Consider the following 19,720-nt stretch of genomic DNA (forward strand, 5'->3'; position numbering starts at 1 on the left):
CCTGGCAGTGACCTGCATGCACCTCGAGTGTCGACATGTCACTGGGCAACAATGCGCCCAAGAACTGTCCGCGTCAGATGCTTGGCCCGCAGAGCCCAGAATGCTTAAACATAGAACACCCTGCTTCTACGCGCGTACAGTACATAACTTGTACCTGCTTCTGTAATGGATGGACTGGCTGGGGCAAAAAGGATGCGAGATCCCGTGGAGCGAGCCAAAAGATGACGTCCAACCAATGCTCGGATTCTGATTCTGTTCTGGCTGCTGGGTTGGGCTAGGTTGTTGCTCCGCCTCCGAGCAGCCCACATCGTGACGGCACCACCATCCATCACGCCCAAGCCCAAGGCTGAGCAGGTGCAGCGCGTCTGGGCATTTTTCAGGTACCCAAGAGCGATCGCCTGCCTACTTAATAAGAGAAGCCTCGTGCCACACTCGACATTGACTTTTCCTGTTCCTTTTTATTCTTTTTAAACTGTCCAGCTCCAAAAGCGCATTTACCCCTCCATCCATCACTACCAACCTATTCCGTTACCCCTCAGTGCGGACTTTGAAATCTCGCGCCAACAGACAAAACACTCATTTCCAGCTTCATGTCTTATCAAGGACAGGGTTACGGTCAACCTTATGGCCGTAAGTTTTCTCTCTCTCTCCAGCTCGTACAGTTGAGCTTTTGCGACACTTGTCTAACACATATTTAGAGCAGCCGCAAGGCTACGGCCAGCAATATCCCCCTCCTCCCCCCGGTCAATATCCCCCACCTCAGCAACCGTACGGCGGCGGATATCAGCAGCAACAAGGAGGATATCCTCAACAGGGAGGTTATCAGCAGCCTCAGGGCCATTACCCCCCTCCCCAGCAGCCTCCATATGGAGGATATCAGCAACCACCTCCTCCTCAGCCCTACGGCGCCCCTCCAGGCCAATACGGCGCTCCTCCTCCTCAGCACCACCAACAGCCATATGGCGGTCATTCGCCCGCTCCGCCCGCGCCCTATGGTGCCCCTCCACCCGGTGCACCCTACGGAGCGCCACCTCAGCAGTATGGCGCGCCGCCAACACAGCCAACCCCGCCATCGCTGGGCTACGGTCCTCCTCAGATCATTCAATGGGACGCCAATCCGGATGCCCAGGCTTTGCGCAAGGCCATGAAGGGCTTTGGCACGGATGAGAAGGCATTGATCTCCATCCTCTCTAACAAGGACCCTCTGCAGATCGACACTCTCCGCGCAGCTTACGAGAGAGCCCATCGCCGCAACTTGGTTTCTGACATTCAGAGCGAAACGAGCTCATGGTTTGAGAAGGCATTGGTTCAATTGGCTCGTGGCCCCCTTTTGTCCGATGTTCACAACCTCCACGAGGCAATGAGCGGACCTGGCACCAAAGAACTTGTTCTCAACGATATTCTGCTTGGACGATCAAATGCCGACCTTCAGGCCATCAAGAGCGCTTACTACCACACATTCCATGATAAGCTCGAGAATGTTGTAAAGGGCGATCTCAGCATGAAGACGGAGCGGCACTTCATGCTTGTCTTGGCTGCCAATAGAGCTGAAGATTCTGCCCCTGTGGACCCTCGCCAGGTTGACGACGATGTCATGCAAATCTACAAGGCCACCGAGGGCAAGCTGGGCACAGACGAGATTCTGGTCTGCAGCATCTTGAGCAAGAGAAACGACAACCAGATCCGCGCCATTGCGCATACCTACAAGCAAAAGTTTAACAAGGATCTCGAAAAGGTTATCAAGAGTGTAAGTTTCATCTCTACCGCGCACTCAACTCCACTTCTAACATGCGTAGGAATTCTCTGGCCACATGGAGGATGCACTCCTCTTCCAGCTGCGCCATGCCACCGACAAGTACATGCACGCAGCCAAGCTTCTCGAGGACTCGATGGCCGGCATGGGCACCAAGGACCATCTTCTCATTGCTCGTGTTATCCGCTTCCACTGGGATCGCACCACACTCGCCAACGTCAAGGGAGCCTACCAGCAACGATACGGCAGAAGCCTGGGAAGCCGGATCAAGGGAGAGACCTCAGGAGACTACAGGAGGACCATGCTGGCAGCAATCGGCGAGCCCTGGTAAACGATTCAACGAGAAAAGAAAAAGAGATGGAAACAATGGGACGATTGGGGTGCAAGATTGCAAGTGGGATTGGGCTTCGCAGCCTCATTACGGCCGTTTTCTATGATCTGGCGTTGGGGACCTGTTTGGCACTGCGGCGGCTCTCGTCTGGGACCTACTTGGGGCAACGGCAGCATAACTTAAGATACCAGATATTAAAGTCATTTCGTTCTTCAAGTCGTATCCTTGTCTCATATTAACTCGTTGAATATTGACAACTTTGAGTGACAGTATTTATTGTCACACCCCAAGTGGGTAGGCCAGAGCGCTGACAAAGGTGGCATGCTTATAACCTGCCATTCTGTTAGAGCAGGATTGCCAAGTGGAGCCACTGCTGATTGTCCGATTGAGTTGACTTTTGCTGCGAGCAGTGAGTCTAATGGATAAACTATTAGCGTTGGGTATTAATTGTTTGTGAACTGTTAGTGCATGGTTAATTGATGTGTGCAAGAATAATAAAGTGGAGCAGTACCTTAATAAGTGTTTTCACATCAAGGGAGAGTTAGAGTTCTATAAAAGGGAGATGCATATATAATGCCTTTATTACACACGTATATTAGTATTTTTATCTAGACAAACTATAACAGCTAGGCTCGTGATTAGTCAAACCATATAAGCTGTGGAGCAGTTAATAAAGATGCCCTATAATTCAGGCACTAACACGAGCACATAGTGCCACTTAACTGCGTTATAGTGCATGAAAAACGCGCTAGCGAATTTTTATAAGAAAAAAAGGCCCCCCTCCACTGAATAGCGCGCCTTGCCTCTCTCCCGCACCGTATCCCACGCCTCGGCGCGCGCACAGGCAGCCTAGACCCGGATCGCCTTCTGACTTCTCGGCACAGCAACTGCAGGGACGCGTCTGGTGAAGACTTCCTCTTGCAGAAGGGGCTGCTCAATTGAATATTCAACATCTGTAATCTAATCTCGTTTTTTTTCTTCTCCCCCCTTCTTTTCATTCTCGAGCTTCTTTTGCCGCATGCGCGCTTCTCCCTTTTTCTAACCTATCCATTGATATTGATGGTTGCCGAATCATCATCAACCTCTATCGACACGCTCCTCGCATCCCTGCAGGATCCCGATACTTCTGCCGAAGGCGAAGCCAGGCGCGACGCCTTTACACAGTTTGTATCGGAAGCGTTTGCAAAAGGAAACACGATGGCCCTGCCGGCTAGTGTGCCTGCGCACAATAGCGTGAATGGCACAAACGGAGCCGAACAGGTTGCATCTCCTCTGGCTGCCCCCACGGCACACTCTGCATCGCGTCGAGCTTCAAGTGCTTCAGCTTCAGCCAACTCTGCACTTGTCGCGCCGATGGAGAGGGCATCGCAGGCTGGCTCACCAGCCCAATCCTCCCCGCTCGCGCAGCACAAGTCACCTCCAGTGCAGCAAGCTGCCCTGAACCAAAGTTCTCATCAACCTTCTCAGACGCCCAACGGTTTTCAGCACCAACCATCCCAAGGGCCTCCACAGCAGGTTCAAGTTCATGGGCACGCTTCACCACAAGCTCATGCACAGTCGACAAACGTTGTTCAAGAGACAAACGAATATCAGCAGTTGCTCCAGCTCATTAACAACTCACCCGCAACCGCCGTCCGTCAGGCTATTAGAGATAAATGGGACAAGGCACTGTTGGGTTCGCAGTACCACATCGCTTTCCTCGTAAGTCTTGCATTTCCTGTCATTTACAACGTCAACTATGTTATCATCTCGTCTTCGGTCGCACTTATTCACTGTCGCCCACTTCATTTCATCCCTTCTTAAGTATCAGCTAACACGCCCGACAGTTGAATGCAACTATGCATCAGGCTAGCCCCGAAACCCTTTCTCGGGCTGTCCGAGGTTTCGGTCAGAACCTGGTGCAAACTTCAAAACGAGAGATAATGGAGCATCTCAGCCCGGATGACTTTGATGAGCTCGTGGATCTGATACTACCTCGCGTTAGCAATCAGTTCCTCGACAAGGCACTTGCGAGACGCCTAGAGACGATACCAGCACGACACCTCGTGAATGCGTTGGCACGGGCTGAGCGACTGGGGTATGATGTGCAGGATATCGTCCAAGAGCAAAATGGCGAGCATGTCATTCCATCACTACACTCAATCTCGTTGCCTCCTGGTTCACAGCCAGTTCCAACAATGGTTGTGAGGCAGTATCACGCAACGCCACCTCTCCCACAACAGCCGGCACAGGTAATGCAGCAGACTCAACCAATGGTGCCTATGACTGTGTCCCAGGCCATCCCACGTCCTCCAGGTGTCGTTTGTTGCCAATGCGGCTGGCCTTGCACCTCGAAGGAAGCTCTCGGCTACGTGAGTTGGAAATGTCAAGTCTCGCAAAGCCAATTTCGCTGACATTGAATAGCACCTGAAGAAACGAGCCTGCGACAAAGTTAGACCTGAGGATCAGGCTGGCAGAGACATCTGCCTGCATTGCGGGTGTAGGTTTGGCAGCGGCGGTGGCCTGTTATACCACGAGAAGTCCAACGTCTGCGGGACATACAATTCCGAGACTAGAGAACAGATGCGGAACCTGCTCGCTGCGTTCCGCCAGCAATCAGGTTCCGGGCAGCATACACCGGCTGCTCCAACTCCACCTCCTCAGGTGAGAAACGTTGTCATGAGCCAGCCACCACCCCAATCAACTCCAAGTGTTGCATCTCGATCGAACTGGACGGCCTCCCCACAACCCTCGCAACAGCCACCAAGTGGTACGCCAGGTCGCGATCCATATGCACATCTCACGGAGCAGAAACGAGTCGAGTTTGAGACCAAAATGCGAGAGGCTGAAGAGCGATATGGAAAGATGATGAGGGACGCCATGGAGTTGCCGGAAGCCGAGAGGGGGATCCGCCTGGCAAGTCTCAAAAACAGCTACAATACCAAGATGAGCACAACACGCAAGAAGTATGGCATTCGGCTCCGCGAGAGACGAACTAAAGAACAGATCGCGGCCGAGCAAGCTCGAATCATGGCCCCATCAAGCAACAGCGCTACGCCAACTCGTGATAGCGAGTCTCGTCCGAACAAGAGACCGAGAACTGATGCTGAGGAACCAGCGGCTACTGGAGAACCCAACGGTCAACAGGAGAGTCCCCGCAAGAGAGTTCCTGTGTCAGAAATGGGTGGACTGTCGGGGTCACAGGCGACGGCTGAGCTCACTGATCCGACAACCCACCTAAACCCAACACAACCTCGATATGTGCCTCCAAAGTCGTTGACTGGCACCGGCAGACCGCAGTCCAAGATGAGTGAGACACCGGATCCCGCCCGACAAGGGACCAGTGCATCCCTAGTGGGCACCCAAGCAGATCCCATGTCGATCGATGATGATTCGGACAGCGACAGTGACAGCGACAGTGATAACGACGATATCCCGGCTACCCTTCCCTAATGTTATGGATCTGCGAGCATGAGCATTGGAGCAACGGCGTTTGGGTTTGCATGCATTAGATACCCCCGGAAGAAGAAGCGAGAAGGGACGATAACGGGTACGTTCCAGTGCAGCGGGGATGGAGTTTTGACATTCAACACATGTGATGATGGGATGGGGTATGGGAAACAGGAAACGGATCTGCGACCAGGGCCTGCGCGCGAGCTTGGCAGCAACAGGTCGATAGAACCACGATGAAACCAGGAGAGGAGGGTGGTTCGACATGGGCACAACAGGGAGCTGATCACACATGGGTGCCAGAGACTTGATCACATTGCTATCACACGAAAATCTGGCACCCAAACAAGAAAGATCTTGAGGTATTTGGTAGTACGTCCTGTGGCGGCGTCCTAATTCACACTCAATCATCTATGGTTAATAAGACAAGTTGATGCCCAACGTGAGGTGCAGAGTAAATATAGTAGTCTGGCAGGGCACACAACCAGCAAAGAACCTCGGTTCCCATGAATGCGTGGAATTGATTGGTGATTGGTGATTGGGTGGTGTCGTTGTCAAAGTGAAGATGCAAGCACTTTACTCGAGACTATAAATGTTTCACGAGCTGCGAGAGGTCGTGTCGCGCGGCCGGCAAGAAAAGAAAAGACGAAAAGTTTCGGGTTCTGGGCCGATGACGGCGTGAGCAAAGTTTTAGTTTCCAACGTCGAAACCGTCCGTATCCTGCTTTGGGAAGCCGCGAGAGGCGACGGCGGTTTCAGCAGCAACAAAGGGGGGAAGGCACCTACAGATGTGTGTGTGACTTCCCTCTAGGCGCCGGCCACGGGTTCACGGGACGTTCCTCCCGTCCGGGGTTCCATGTGGAAGCCCGCACTCTGGTGGAGATGCCCACTGCAATCTTGGACCGCCAAACCGCTGATCGGACAGGAACAGAGCTTTGTGCGGCTGGTTTGAAACGCCAGACGATGGAGATGACCACTCAGAAGAGTGGTGTTGCGTTTTTTTACTTTGACTCTTTTCCGTTGTTCCTCTTTTGGACTGCTTCCAACTATCGCGAGGTCTTCGTATCGGACGGTGCATTGTCATCTCGGCTACCTATTCGCCAGGCGCCCAAGAATAATGCCAAGGTGTCGCGCAGGAACAGACGGCTTCATCACTTGCAGCGCTCGCATATCTTCTGCATCCCCTCCCCAGCAAGAGATGATGCAAGGCCCCAGATAAGCTCAGCGCTGGCTCACGCGAAGCACTGCAAGACAGCGACGATCCCTACGACTTGACTCGACACGAGAGCGCCCAGTGCATCGCGGACCACGTTTCCCTCTTGCGTCTTCAGCTCCGACTGGCTGCTCTGGCGCCGGCGCGGGTCCCCAGGCATGCTCGGCTCGCCTCTAGCAGTGTGACGGGCGCTGGGCTGGCTGCAAGGGTCTGGCTGCTCACTGGAGGGAATTTCTTGCGCCAGAGGGCGTTTTGGATCCGGCGACTTGAAACGGTGAGCAACGACCAGGGCCTGCTCGATCAATAGGCTTCGCTGCTGGCTGTATCGCCACCAGCCACGGCTCGCGCCTTGGAGCCTTGGGAGAGCAGGGCCCAGCAACGCTAGAAGCCTCCGAGGCTAGAACACGGCCCATTCGATCGCTTTGAAACCCGCCAGGGGCCATCTTGAACGTTCGTCATGTGGGTGAGCAGCGCCGTGACTGGCCCAGCGACCGCTGAGGAGGCAGGCGAGCCAGGGGGTTCAAGCGAGGTTGTAAGAGGACTCTGGCGGTTTTGTCGACGAGCGTTGCCCCGGATTGTTGATAATGCTACCTTGGGCCACTCTAGTGACGGCTCTTTCGTTTCGTCTTTTTCTTCCCTCTCTCTCCGTTTGTTTTCTTCACTCTTTACTTCAAAGCTGGCTGTGCCAGGTGCATTTTCTTAAACTACTGCTAAAGCCTAGTTTCTCCTTTTCCTTTCGTTTTCTCTGCCAGTTCAGACTTGCTCTCGCTTCTTGTCTCTTCGTCCAAGCTGGGTCTTGTCTTTCGCTCTCAACTTTACGATAACCTCCTTTCTCAGCTCTGTTGACAGTCGCCTTTACCACTACTACCACCATGGTTCCCATCTTTAGCCCTACCGGCTTTGGCCGCTTCCTCGACAGTCACAGCCGGCGTACTTCAAGTAGCACCTCTCACAAGCCGGCGCCGTCACCGTCACTGTCACAACCTTCTACCGAGCCAATGGCAACCGTACTCATTGGTCCCAAGCAGCAGCGCTTCAAGGTCAACAAGCAGCTCCTCTGCGCAACCTCGCCGTTCTTTGCCGAGCGCTTCGACGACCCCTCCAACTCCTCGAAGTCCATCTCCCTGTGGCTGCCCCGTGAGTCTGCTTCCATGTTTGGCCTCTTTGTAGACTGGGTCCACCTCGGTCTCGGTTTCCGTCAGCATCTTGATGAGGCCGTCTCCAACGCTTATGATGCTGGAGATGAGGCCACTCGCAACATCCACTGGTCCATGATTCGCCTGCACCTCTTTGCTTCCCGTCTTGGTCTATACCGCCTTCAGGATCTCTCTATGGACGCCATCCAGGACCTCTACCTGCGCTGCGACTGGGATGTCCCTCCTGGACTTGTCACATTCCTCTACACAGAATGTGAGGACCTCGCCGCTATCCGACTTCGACGCTGGGCTGTCGCCATGGTTGCCTTCTCCTTCACTGGTGGACCTCGCCTTACCTTTCACCCCCAAGACTCTACTGCCTCGGAACCAGCTCGCTTCAGTGACCTGCTCGAGGAGCTCCCGGAATTCGCCGCCGACTACGACATGCACATGAACAAGATGCGCCTCTCAGGGCTCGACATCCGCTTCAAGAACCCGCAGCTGCGTATCCCGGCCAACCGTCTCCGCAACGAGGAACGCGCCTTTGGCTTCCGGCAGTGCTCCTTCCACTCACACCGCGCAAGCGTCGGCGAGCGCCGGTGCCCTCACGATGCCGGATCGTCAAAGCACCGCCGCGTGCACCCGCCGGGAGCCGCCGTGCCAGAGCAGAAGGGCTCCGAGTCGACCGGTCTCACGGCGCCGACACGGAGGTACCGCGACGTCGTGCCCAAGCCCCTCTTCTCCGGCCCCGCGGATGAGGAACCAGGAGAAGACGACGACGAGATAGCCAAGGCCATCAAGCACGTGAGGTCCATCTCGAGTACGCTCAAGACATGAGGAACGTTTTAAACCCTAGAGTTTTTTCCCTCTCCCACGCGTCGGCGGTTGAACCTTGGGGGTTCTCCTTTATCACCGTCATACCCCCGTCACCGCCAAAAGACGGGCCGAGTTACCAGCAACCAGGCACGAAACTCTGCTACACGAGGCGAAACACACGTTTTTCCCCCTCTCCAAGGAGAACCTTTCCGGGGTTCAAACATGCTACTGTACCCGCCAGCGCCCATGTAACTGAACCTGGTGGCTCGAGTCCCATTCTAGCAAAGGAGCGCTGTGCCCTCCCTCACATTGCCCCCCTATGTCCGCGACATGGGGGAGCATTACGTCTGTCGACGATGCTGGTCATTCCAACCGGCCTTTCTTTTTGTTAGACGATAATTCCCAAATATCATACTACCCCCGGCGGGAGCTCACTGGACGAGTAAAGCAAGCCTTGACTATGATGTAGATTAATATTCTTTGTAACTAGTAATTAATACCAATGCACATACGAGATGAGACAGCAGCAGATGACCACAATGCCTTGACGTGTCCGTTGACAAGAGTCCTCACACCTTCATTGTCTATCAAGTCATTGATGCATGCACTCATACGCATCACAATGGCCAAGAATAGTTTTACATCATTTTAGTCATTCCTCATTCTATGGACATTAAGCTCCTTCATGCCTCTCGTCGAGGCTATTCCCTTTCGCTATCGCGTCCAGACGAGGGGGTAGATACATAATGTCCTCATGGCGTCATCTCCCCTTGGCGGAGATGCCCGTCCATACTTTCCCCCCCGTTCCAAGTAAAAAAATAACACGGCAAAAGGGGCGGCTCTGTTTAGCCGGCCAGCTGTTCGTTCCATCATATCATCATGAAGCTTGCAAGATCATTCCAGTCCAGGTTCTGGAAGCATGAGAAGAAGAAGTGGTAAAAGGAAAGAATTCCCGCTGAAAGCAAGTGAGAAGGGTGAGGTCTTGTGGGGGGGCAAGTATGGTTGGCCATTGTGCGAGGACATGTTCCAAACACAAAAGGGTGTTACATGATGCCGACATATAAAAGGAAATGGTTGAGAAGTGGTCGAAGAGGGTGAGATGAAAAGAGGTGCAACAAGAAATGAAGCTGTCGTCGAAAAGCTGCTGCCGTCTAGATAATGCATCATGCGAAGTGGTATGCGTCGTGTGACACCAACAGGTCATGTTCAGTCGATATGTCGGCGTCCATGGACTCGTAAAACTCGTCAGACAACATGAACGTTCTGGGCAAATGTACAAAGGAGACATGAAAGAAAACATAATAGCACGTGGTATCGTGATTAGAGAGGTGATTCGGATCGGCGGCGGGGCCGGTCTCGACGGCGGAAGTCCTTAAGTCGTTCGTCGATGTACGCAAGTCGGCTTGCGAGGGAAGATCGGGTAACAGCAGGCGTGTTCTCGCTCACGCTCAACTGCTGAACCGTGGCAAAGGGACGGCGAGCAGCATCAGCGTCGACACCATTGCCGTGTGAGAGGCGGTTGGGGTATGAGAAGCTAGAGCCGCTCAAAGAGAAGGGCGAGCCAAGTCGTCGGGGAACCTCGGTGACGGGAGGAGCCAACATGTTATGATCGCCAGCTGCCGGCTGAGAGGCTTCGAAGAGCTGTTGCAGATTCTTGCATGGCGCGATCGTCTTCTCAATCTCGTCAAGAGCCATTTGATGCTCTTCCTGCTCCCGGCGAAGAAGTGCGTCGGTGTCTGATGTAATATCGATAATGGAGGCGGGGTCCACCCAGAGATCCGAACCAAGGCTAGGTCGCTTGGTCCTTCTAGGCTCGTGCATGGCTTGCTTGGTCCGACGCTTCTGGGTGGATCGACTGCGCGTGAGTCGGACTGGGGACATCAAAACACGGCGCGGGCCGCCCGTGTGGGTTTGTCGCTGCTGTTTCGCATCCACGACAAAGCTTGAGGGCAGTGAGCTTGACGAGCTCGAGCTAGGGCCGTAGCTATGCATAGGGAAGGGAGAGGCGAGCCGAGTTCGTTCCGACTCGAGCGGCTCAACTCCAGCAACGGGCGCCAAGGATTCAACATTTGGTGGCGGAGATGGGAGCTCATCATCAGGTTGAGAATTGGTGAGCTGGGCCAGAGGACCTTGCAGCTGCATAGATTCAGAGGTGCTGACTGCCAATGACATGGCCATATCTTGACCTGAGAAGACCGAAGGCGAACGGGCGAGTCCAGCACGGCGATTCCAGAATCGGGCGGCCGAGTTTCCGTATGGGGTTGGGCTAGGAACAAGATGTTGGTTGCCACGCGCGTTTGTCCGGACGCTCATCTTACAAAGCTCGCGGAGTTGAGCACGGGTAGCGGCGCAAGTGTGAGGCCACTGCACATATGGGCCAGAGGGTCCCTGGGCGGTGGGGGTAGCACTACCGCTGTTCTGGTCGGCGGCACTGGCTTGGGCCTTGGATCCTCTCCAGCTTCTCTTGGCCTCTCGAGCAACTCGCAAGCAGACTCCGTGAGGGGGGATGCCACTCTTTCCAACGCGGAACGGGGTAACTTTTGGATCCTGCAGGTATATCGTATATGTGGACCACAGGTGGTGAATCATGGGCCTTGTCCACGGCGCCCTCCGCAGTGTATCCCTAGGAACTGCTTTTTGGGGCGCCTTGATCGTCTTATCGTTATCCTCGACAGATGACAGCTCGGCAAAGTTATCAGCCTTCTCGGTGTCCGGACTCACACATTGGCTCAGTTCCTCTGAGCTGATGGAGAAGTAGCTGAGCAGGGATGTGCTAGTGTGAGTAGAGTGGGCAGTAGAAGGCCGGCTGGATTCGTAGTCTGGGCTAGACTCGAGGCTACTGAGAGTCGAGTCGATGGACCAGTTCGGATACTGTTTCGGGGAGAGCTCAGGCAAGGCGCCGGGGGCGGGAGTCTTAGGAGGTGAGAACATGCGGTCCGAGCCGCCGTGTGGTGTCAGAGGCATGTCCTCCATGTCGCTCAGTTGTGAAATAGGATACATAGTGTCTTCCATCTCCTCATCCATAACGCGGGGCTCCTCAATGCTGGGAATGGGGATATCGGCCGCGGCAACTGACGCAAGGAATTGTTGGGTGGGTGCATTGAGATTAGACGCATTCCTCCTCTTGACTCGGAATCGCGGTCGCGGGGGTGACGGGGGTTGTACTTGGCCTGCGAGAGTAGGTTCAGGCGTCGTGGGGATTTCGTCGCGACGTGCGCTCCGCGACCAAGGGGCCGCGAAAGGCTGGAAGGGAGGCATGGTGGAGCGGGAGCAAGGCGAACTGCACAGCGGTGTCGCGTGAAGCCCAGGGGAGCTGGTATATAAGTAACCGAGGGAGGCAGCGTCAGGCGGACCGGTTCGAGCGCGGAACGAGACGATGCAAATGTTTCGGTATGCGACAATGTTGTCTTGGATCCAACACGCGGGCCGCAGAGTTGACGGTTGGCAATTAGCGTTATCAGCAGTCTCGAAGCCCAAGGTTCAGACGTTGGCAACGTTGCGAAAGGATATTAAAGCCTGCGGTTCGTGGTATAGTTTTCGTGGGTATATTGATTCTGGTCCCCGGAGACGCGAAGGTGGGAAACACGCAAGGAAATAGGTTAAGGATTTGGTCGACCCGATGTTATGACATGTGCAATAGGTAGGTAGGCAAGGAAAAGGGGGTGTCTTGGTCGTCAGTCGTGATCGTGATGGTCGTCTGTGGCCGTGGTCGCCGGCGTCCAAGTAGTTGTCACCGCCGCGGATCTTAGTAGCGACTCGCAGGCGCAAGTGAGCGAGGGCGACTGAGGGCTCTCAGCCAGGCGTCACCGTCGCGGTTTCAGGTCCCAAGCTGGACAGACGGTAGACAAGCTGAGCTCAAGCGACCGAAGGACGGCGCAAGAAGCACAGAGGAGCACGGGGGACACGTTGAGCGCGCAAACGAAGGACTGGAATGGAGAAGATGTGAAGATGAGAAGAGAAGGGAAAGGCGGCAGAAGGAAGAGAGTGTGGGTGTGGCGGGCGGATGGTGTGTGATATGTACCAAGTGAGCGCGCTGAGTGGAAGGTGCAGTCGGCAGGTAGGTCTGCTGTGTGCTGTGTGGGTGGGGGGAGAGAGGGAAGGAAGGACAAGTACAGGTACACTTGACGACCTGAGGTGCCCTACAACTGGGCAGCCAGCCAGCACACCACAGCCAGAGAAGAGAGAGACCACGGCCAGAAACAGCAGTCGGGGGGATCCAACTGGACGAGACCCTGTCGAGGTGGGCCAGCAGCGAGAAGCGGGTGGCGCGAACGATGCTGTCGAGGTACCTGGCAGGCGGGCTGGGCTGGGCTGGATGGTGGATGCCGGCCCAGACGGGACTGATCAAGGTTGCTTGCTTGCTGCTTGTACTGTGCTGCTGGTGCTTCTGCTTTGCTTTCTTGCCTGGGGCCACACCCTGGGACCGGCAGCAGGGAACAGGGCTTCTGTAACCCCGTGGTGGTCGTGTCCCCTGTTGGAGCAAGCTTCTCGAGGTCCACTCACTGCGCAGAGTCTGAGAGTCGACGAGTTAGTTGGGTTGCGGCCGAGCTAGTGCAGAAGGGGCCTTTGACCAAGCCCACTCTGGCAGCACCCGTCACAGGAAGAGGGCTCAAGCAGCGGTCAGTGGACGACGAGGGCACGTTGCGCGAGTTCGAGCAAGGGCCCTTGGATAGTCTGGTTAGTCTGTCGAGTTGATAGGGTGCGGCTGGGGACGGAGAGGTTGATCGAGACCAGGTGATAGAATGGAGATGAGACGGTCGACCGAGACCCTGCGTTGATAGTCAAAAGATGGCGAGGCGAGAGTAGTCAGGAACGATGGATGGAGACTGCAAGTAACTAATATCTCGACGTCGACAATAGGAGAAAGAATGGAGGCTTCGGCTGTGATTCAGGTCAAGGGTGGCTGCGTTTGATGGCCGGCTCCTGAGCCTTTCCCACGGTTCAGAGGCGGTCAACCACAGGCCGCCGCCGTTGGTATTCACTTGGACTTGATCGGGACCTCGCATGTAGGCACGCAGCAGATGCGGCGTATGGCCAACACGGGTGCGGGCGTGTGTGCGCGTGTCTATCTACCTATCTATTGTATTCCATCCGGGAGGGCTGCTGAATACCACCGCACTCGTACATATAATAGCAAACACCAACAGACTTTCCGATGCTTTGGTGCGTATTCAAGTTTTCGACGGACTTCGGGTCCAGTAGAATGGGAAACGCGATCTCAGCCAGTAACGCCCGTTTGTTTGTTATGATCGAGGCTGAGACATCCATCCGCAGCACAGCTCTCGAGTCTCGTCCTGGGACCTCGGGTAATACCACGCCTTGGTGCAAACCCACCATGCAGACGGGCCAGTTGACAATTGTCTATCGTTTGGCCCGGAGTGAACGTCAGCTTCGTAACTAAAAACAAAGGTCGGCAGCTAGGATGGATGACGATGGGCCGTCTCGTCCTGTTTGCTCGTCCTGCCCGTCCAGAGGCTGAGCGTCGACACACGTTTCGTCCCTTGCTGGAAGCCCTGGAGGCGTAACAGAAGCCAATGCACGTCGGCGGCAAGAAGACAAGCGACTCACACACATAACTTATCGGACTGAGGGGGGCATTTTTCGCACTACCGACGCAACAGAACGGGTCAAGATGACGATGGCACCAGCGTCAACATCTGGGAAGCCATCGTCTCAAACCTCTATCTACAAACGCCCTACTGCCCAATTCGCATGAATTCAAACTTTGCACGCACTCTGCTAACCTAGAGCACCGTCTCAAAAGTCGAACAAAACAACTGAAGGTTCTGATGCTTCCGGAAGCGCGTCTGCGCGAAATCAAATCAACATGGAGCACGCGTCGCCACCAGCCACTCACGGCCGACGAATCGTTGTCACATAAACTTGGGCAAGCCAACCCCAACTCTCCAGACTGACCAATCTCGACGAACCCCTCTCTCAGTGCGGAGGAGTCCCCATGTCGATATCCCCTCGGTCCCCGGTGGGCACTGCAGCGCCCCGTCCGCTTCTGCAGCACAACCCGGGCTCTGATGTACGTGCAGCACCACACACGCCTGCTCAAGCCTCTCTCTCCAGACGTGGGCATTCCATCCCAGAGCAATGGGTGTGATGAAAGAGGCTGGCTGGTTGTGTGACAGACAAAGCTCGGGCCTTGGGTCAGGGGGGGCAGCTGGCAGCTCTAGCTTCGCACGACGAGGGGCAAGTCAAAAGCCGGCAAACGAAACAGAAACGGCAGAGAAGCGTCCAGGCCTGCTGACTGCGTGCTGGTTTCTACCAACCAGACATCGAGCTGGCCAACAAGCCAGAGGAGGTTGGCCAAGGCTCATATCGCTTCACGGACTATATCTTGATCCGCCCGCTTACCGCTGTTGGCTAACCAGGTCCGTCTAGCCAGGGTACTGTAGAAGGAGAAAGGTCAAGAGCTGGTGATGGCAGACCGCATCACTCACTGCTTCAGCGCCAGCTGAGTGAGCTGAGCTGGATACGATCCATGATGGGGTTCCTTTCGATCCTGGAGTAACTAGCCTCCTGTGTCCCACTTCAACCTGGATGTCCCGCCGTGTGAATGCAGAGATAATGAATGGATGCGACGTTCTGGCAAGACTTTTGACGATGGGTTTACACGGCAGTGCAACGTGCGTCTCCCGCCGTCGATCTCAACCGTATCAGGCTCAGAGCTAGCTAGGGCGACTCCCCCCACGTTCCATGGCCAGTGCCATATCCCAGCATCCTGGCCAGAGAGAAGAGGCACTCAGTCTCTGGAGTGCAGTGCAGCGCAACGCACTTTTCTGGGCCGATATGATGCTTGTCCCGGTACGTATTCCCGGAGGCAGGGGGCCATACTGCAGCATCGTACGACTTCTGACAAGGGGAGCTCTTCTCGAAAGAGAGAGGCAGAGAGAAATATTCACGGCATTTGCTCAATTCGATCGCCATCAACCTCTAACTCGCGGGGCGTAGGTTGAAAGAATGAGAGGGATGCCTTGACAATCTCGATCCGGGTCAGCTCGATTGACATCACCGCCGCGCCGGATTGTTTTTGTCGCGGGCTCGATTACGTCGTTGGCAATTCCTCAAACGCGCGATGCGGTTCTCGCTGCTGAGCCCTAAAAACTAGCCCCAAGACAATGTAGCGGCCATGCCTTGGAGCGGCAATGCAAGCAGGCGATGGATGGCATCAAACGGTTTTCCACTTCCCGTGCGGCCCTAGGCGCGTAGTTTCTCTTCTCTTGCTTTTTTCCCCCTCCCCCTTTTGCGGCGCCCGCCGTCCAACAAATGCCATCTGGTCTTGTTTTGTTTCGCTTCGAGTTTGTTTTGTTGATATTTACTTTCAGTGGATATCTCTGTCCGAGTAACAGGAACTGGCGCAGCCTGTCAGAGGCCATGGAGCGCGTTGAGCTACGTATGGAACGCCGCATGCGCATGCGCTGGCTTGCAGAACGCAAGGCGCATTCCCGACTCCTTGCTGCATCCATCGACAAGCTCCTGTGTGGTCTCGTCCTTTTTTCTCATGGCTGGGCTGGTGCGTGCAGTGCAGGGCCCTTTCCTTGGGGCTGCCGCGGGGAGCTAGCCTAGTAAGCTGAGCTATCGGGATCGACAGAGCGATTCAGCGTCACATCATATCATGGATGCTGATGCTTCTTGGGGACTGCCTTGATTCTGCTGTTGACGATTGTTGGGTATGGCATCACTCTCCCCGACGCACCTCGGCTGTGGTCTAGACCTCTGACTCCGCACTGAGAAGCCTCGACTTTCTTGCTGCAGAACCGACGATCTCGACACAAGAGACGGGGGTAAGAGTCTTCAAAAGGACCGAGCTCACAGACCAGAGGAGGCTCAGAGCCCTGGTCCTGGTCAACTGTCATCCGGACTCCGGGTAAGACTGAGACATACAGAACGGACCACGCAGGTACCTTCACAGCTTAGGGGAAAATGTCAACCGGGCCTCGCCGCGGGTGGCATTGCCGGCGCTTGTCTTGTTTTTTTCGGATTCAGCGTCCTAGGCGTTGAGGATCCCCTGGCAGGCGAGAGCATAACGGCGAGGCCATTCCCGAAGCAGGTTGGCATCGCCCCTGAAGGATGTACTGTACCTATGGTCCCTGAACCAATCTGTCATCTGTTGTTCCGACAAAGAGGCCAGCTCGTCAACCCAACACGTATTCATCGTGGCAGTTCCGAGGACGACCAAGTGTCAAGATGGGACGGTCCAGTCGGGTTCGTTCGTGGCGGCCCAAGTAATACCGCGCCAACTGGGGTTGGTGTTGTCTCTTGATCAAAACAACAACAATGACAGCAATATGCCCCATCCCCCATGCCCTGCGGCTCACCCTGGAAGACATCTTGAGCCTGCAACATCCAGTTCATGCGAGAGTCAAAGGATATGTCTCCGAAGGCCTTTGCCTCAAGGTCGCATCCAGACGCAAGACATGGGACGCAGAGCATGAGACGCAGAGTACGGCGCTTAATCGTGCGTGATCGGTCACATCCGCAGCGGCCATCTTCCTTCTCATAGCTTCGCCCACGTGCCGCGTCCCATTCTGAAGGCCATCCAGGCCGTCGGCGACCCAAGTAGAAACGTCAGGCACACTACGCCACGCGCGCTTAAATCCATGCCTTTAGAATGTGATATGACCGCTTCCAAGGCCTGTGAATCTGCCTTGTCGGGAATCTCGTGGTTGATAACAAATGCCGGACCTGGCGTTGAGCCGCTCCGAGAGACGGCGCCGTCGCGGGGCATCGGCCACGGAATGGGAGACCCCGCCCTGCCCTTACATGAGAGTTCCTTCCATTGCGGCTCCACGAGCGTGACCCAGTTTTGAACCTCACTCAACTTTTCAAAGCTCGGCAAGGCAACGAACGATACGCTTCATGAACACAGCCTAGGAGTTATGCTGGATGCTCTCTCTTGGCTTTGAATTGCTGCCTACACTCGCTTACTTTACTATCCGCCAGGATTGGAAACTTACGCTCAATCATGTCTACAGCAGCTCCTGACATCATCACCCTCGACAACTTGTCGCAAACCCTTACGCCATGGAATCCCGAAGGCGAGAGTCAGCTATATGCCATCGTCGACATGGGCAGGCATGTCTCCTTCTGTGATTTTGGAGCATGGGCGAGCACCTAGCCTAACACCTTTCTAGCAATGGTATCCGATTCTCCATTACGTCTCTTGCCCCTCCCTTCACTCGACTACTTCGTCCCATCTACTCAACTCGAGCCCCAATTTCTCTCTTTGATGCACTCACCACTACCTCAAAAGGCCTTGTATTTCCTCCCGAGACTATCACTGCAGTTGCCAGTACCCTTGCGCGCTTCCAAGAGGTTGCGGTGCAGTATGGAGTCCCAGCTAGGCACATCACCATTCTCGCCACCGAGGCCATGCGCCGGGCTGACAACGCCGCCGACATGCTTGAGGCTATTGCTTCAAAGACGGGAGGTCTCAGAGTGAGCATCTTGGAACCTGCAGTCGAGACCCTCTTCGGTGCTATTATGGGTTCGCGAAGTGGTCTCGCAAGTGTCGACGGTGGCGCCCTATTCCTAGACCTGGGAGGCGGCAGCGTGCAGATGACATGGGTCGACACCAGCAAGGCTAATTACGAGATCGAGGCCGCCCGAGCGGGTGTGAGCTTGCCATTTGGAGCTGCCAGATTGATCCGCGTCCTGCACGAGCAGCCGGCCGATGTCCAAGCTGCCGAGATCTCCAAGCTACAGTCTGGCATGCAAGAGGCATATGCGAATCTCTGCTCCCGCTTCCCCGCTCTCGACGCCATCCGGGCTGCCCGCATGCAGGGCCGTGATGCCCGCGCGAACGTCTTCATGTGCGGCGGCGGCTTCCGAGGCTATGGTAGCATGCTCATGCACAACGACGCCGTGAAGCCGTATCCCATCTCGTCAACCAACGGCTACACTGCTCCAGGATCGCTCTTCTCTCAGGTTCAGAGGATGCGTAGGATCAACGACGAATATGATGGCCGTATCTTTGGCCTCTCGCGCCGCCGCCGCCAACAATTTCCCGCCATTGCCACCGTGATCGAGGCGTTCCTGGCTGCTGTGCCTAATGTTGGCAATGTGACATTCTGCGGAGGATCCAATCGCCAGGGTGCACTGATGATGAAGCTTCCCCTTGAGATTCGTGAGAGTGACCCTCTCAACGTTCTTGCTGCCGTCACGGCTGAGGAGAAACCTATATTTGATGCCGTCCTGGACATCCTGAAGAACGCTTTCCCCAAGGAAGTGGACTTCTCTGCAGTACCGACCATCCTGACCACTGGTTTGGGTGCCTTGTTCGTACGCGAGATATGGGCTCGTCAGGGGTATGATGCAGACAACAACACTTCGTTTGTACTACACCATGCCATTACCCGAGACGCTGACGCCCCCGGTCTCTCACACGTCAGCCGGGCTCTTCTCGCACTGTCGACCTCAGCCCGATGGGGAGGGAACTTGGGACCTCTGGAGGCACAGCTTCAGCAAAGCCTTTCTGATCTCCTTGAGAATCAGCACAGAGATGCCCCATTCTGGGCCTCATACACTGGTGCCGTGGCTGGTCTCATTGCCATGGCCCTACCCATGCCTCCACGGACTGCAGAGGAAGTCAAGAAAGCCATCAAGTCAGTAGCACCATTGCCCTCTTCCGAATTGCAAGATTATCTAACAGTCACACAGCATCACATCACACATCAAGAAAGCCGAGGACAAGAAGGACAGAATCATGTTAACGATCGGAGTCGCCTCCACCAACACAGAGGGTGTCAGTTTAGAAGATCTCGCCGACAGAGTCGAGGGAGCCGCCAAAAAGAACGGGGGGAAGAAGCCAAGGTTCAAGATGACCGCCCAAGTAAGCTTGCAGTCATAACACACATTTTCTCGTCAAAAAAGAAGAGCAAGCCCAATACATGAATTCGACCCATTGAACACACTTCATACGCAGCGAGCGTCATTACATTCGTTACCGTTAAGGACAGCCATGTTTTTTTTTCTTCTTTGTTTTCTTCTTCCTTTCCCTTTTCATATTCGTCATGTTCGTTATTGTTATTTCAT

General features: G+C 55.0%; 5 protein-coding genes across 5 annotated transcripts; 4 read left to right on the plus strand and 1 right to left on the minus strand.

The window, feature by feature from the left end:
- Window positions 1-590: 590 nt before the first annotated feature.
- Window positions 591-2,084, plus strand: LRP88_08234 (uncharacterized protein; the record flags this gene model as incomplete). Its single annotated transcript, XM_083244743.1, has 4 exons — window positions 591-630; window positions 699-1,745; window positions 1,797-1,855; window positions 1,911-2,084. The coding sequence occupies 4 exons, from the start codon at window positions 591-593 to the stop codon at window positions 2,082-2,084; spliced, it is 1,320 nt and encodes a 439-aa protein (XP_083099237.1).
- A 1,059-nt stretch (window positions 2,085-3,143) lies between these two features.
- Window positions 3,144-5,516, plus strand: LRP88_08235 (uncharacterized protein; the record flags this gene model as incomplete). The annotated part of the gene is made up of 3 exons (XM_083244744.1): window positions 3,144-3,785; window positions 3,911-4,435; window positions 4,488-5,516. The coding sequence occupies 3 exons, from the start codon at window positions 3,144-3,146 to the stop codon at window positions 5,514-5,516; spliced, it is 2,196 nt and encodes a 731-aa protein (XP_083099238.1).
- A 2,081-nt stretch (window positions 5,517-7,597) lies between these two features.
- Window positions 7,598-8,698, plus strand: LRP88_08236 (uncharacterized protein; the record flags this gene model as incomplete). Its single annotated transcript, XM_083244745.1, has 1 exon — window positions 7,598-8,698. One exon carries the CDS (start codon window positions 7,598-7,600, stop codon window positions 8,696-8,698), a length of 1,101 nt encoding a protein of 366 aa, XP_083099239.1.
- A 1,299-nt stretch (window positions 8,699-9,997) lies between these two features.
- LRP88_08237 (uncharacterized protein) lies at window positions 9,998-11,935 on the minus strand (the record flags this gene model as incomplete). Its single annotated transcript, XM_083244746.1, has 1 exon — window positions 9,998-11,935. One exon carries the CDS (start codon window positions 11,933-11,935, stop codon window positions 9,998-10,000), a length of 1,938 nt encoding a protein of 645 aa, XP_083099240.1.
- A 5,716-nt stretch (window positions 11,936-17,651) lies between these two features.
- Window positions 17,652-19,535, plus strand: LRP88_08238 (Ppx/GppA phosphatase family-domain-containing protein; the record flags this gene model as incomplete). The annotated part of the gene is made up of 3 exons (XM_083244747.1): window positions 17,652-17,775; window positions 17,940-19,290; window positions 19,346-19,535. 3 exons carry the CDS (start codon window positions 17,652-17,654, stop codon window positions 19,533-19,535), a joined length of 1,665 nt encoding a protein of 554 aa, XP_083099241.1.
- Window positions 19,536-19,720: the final 185 nt, after the last annotated feature.

Source organism: Fusarium phalaenopsidis (assembly GCF_050370095.1).
Source record: "Fusarium phalaenopsidis strain FUZ10S chromosome Unknown contig_32302, whole genome shotgun sequence".
Taxonomy (NCBI): domain Eukaryota; kingdom Fungi; phylum Ascomycota; class Sordariomycetes; order Hypocreales; family Nectriaceae; genus Fusarium; species Fusarium phalaenopsidis.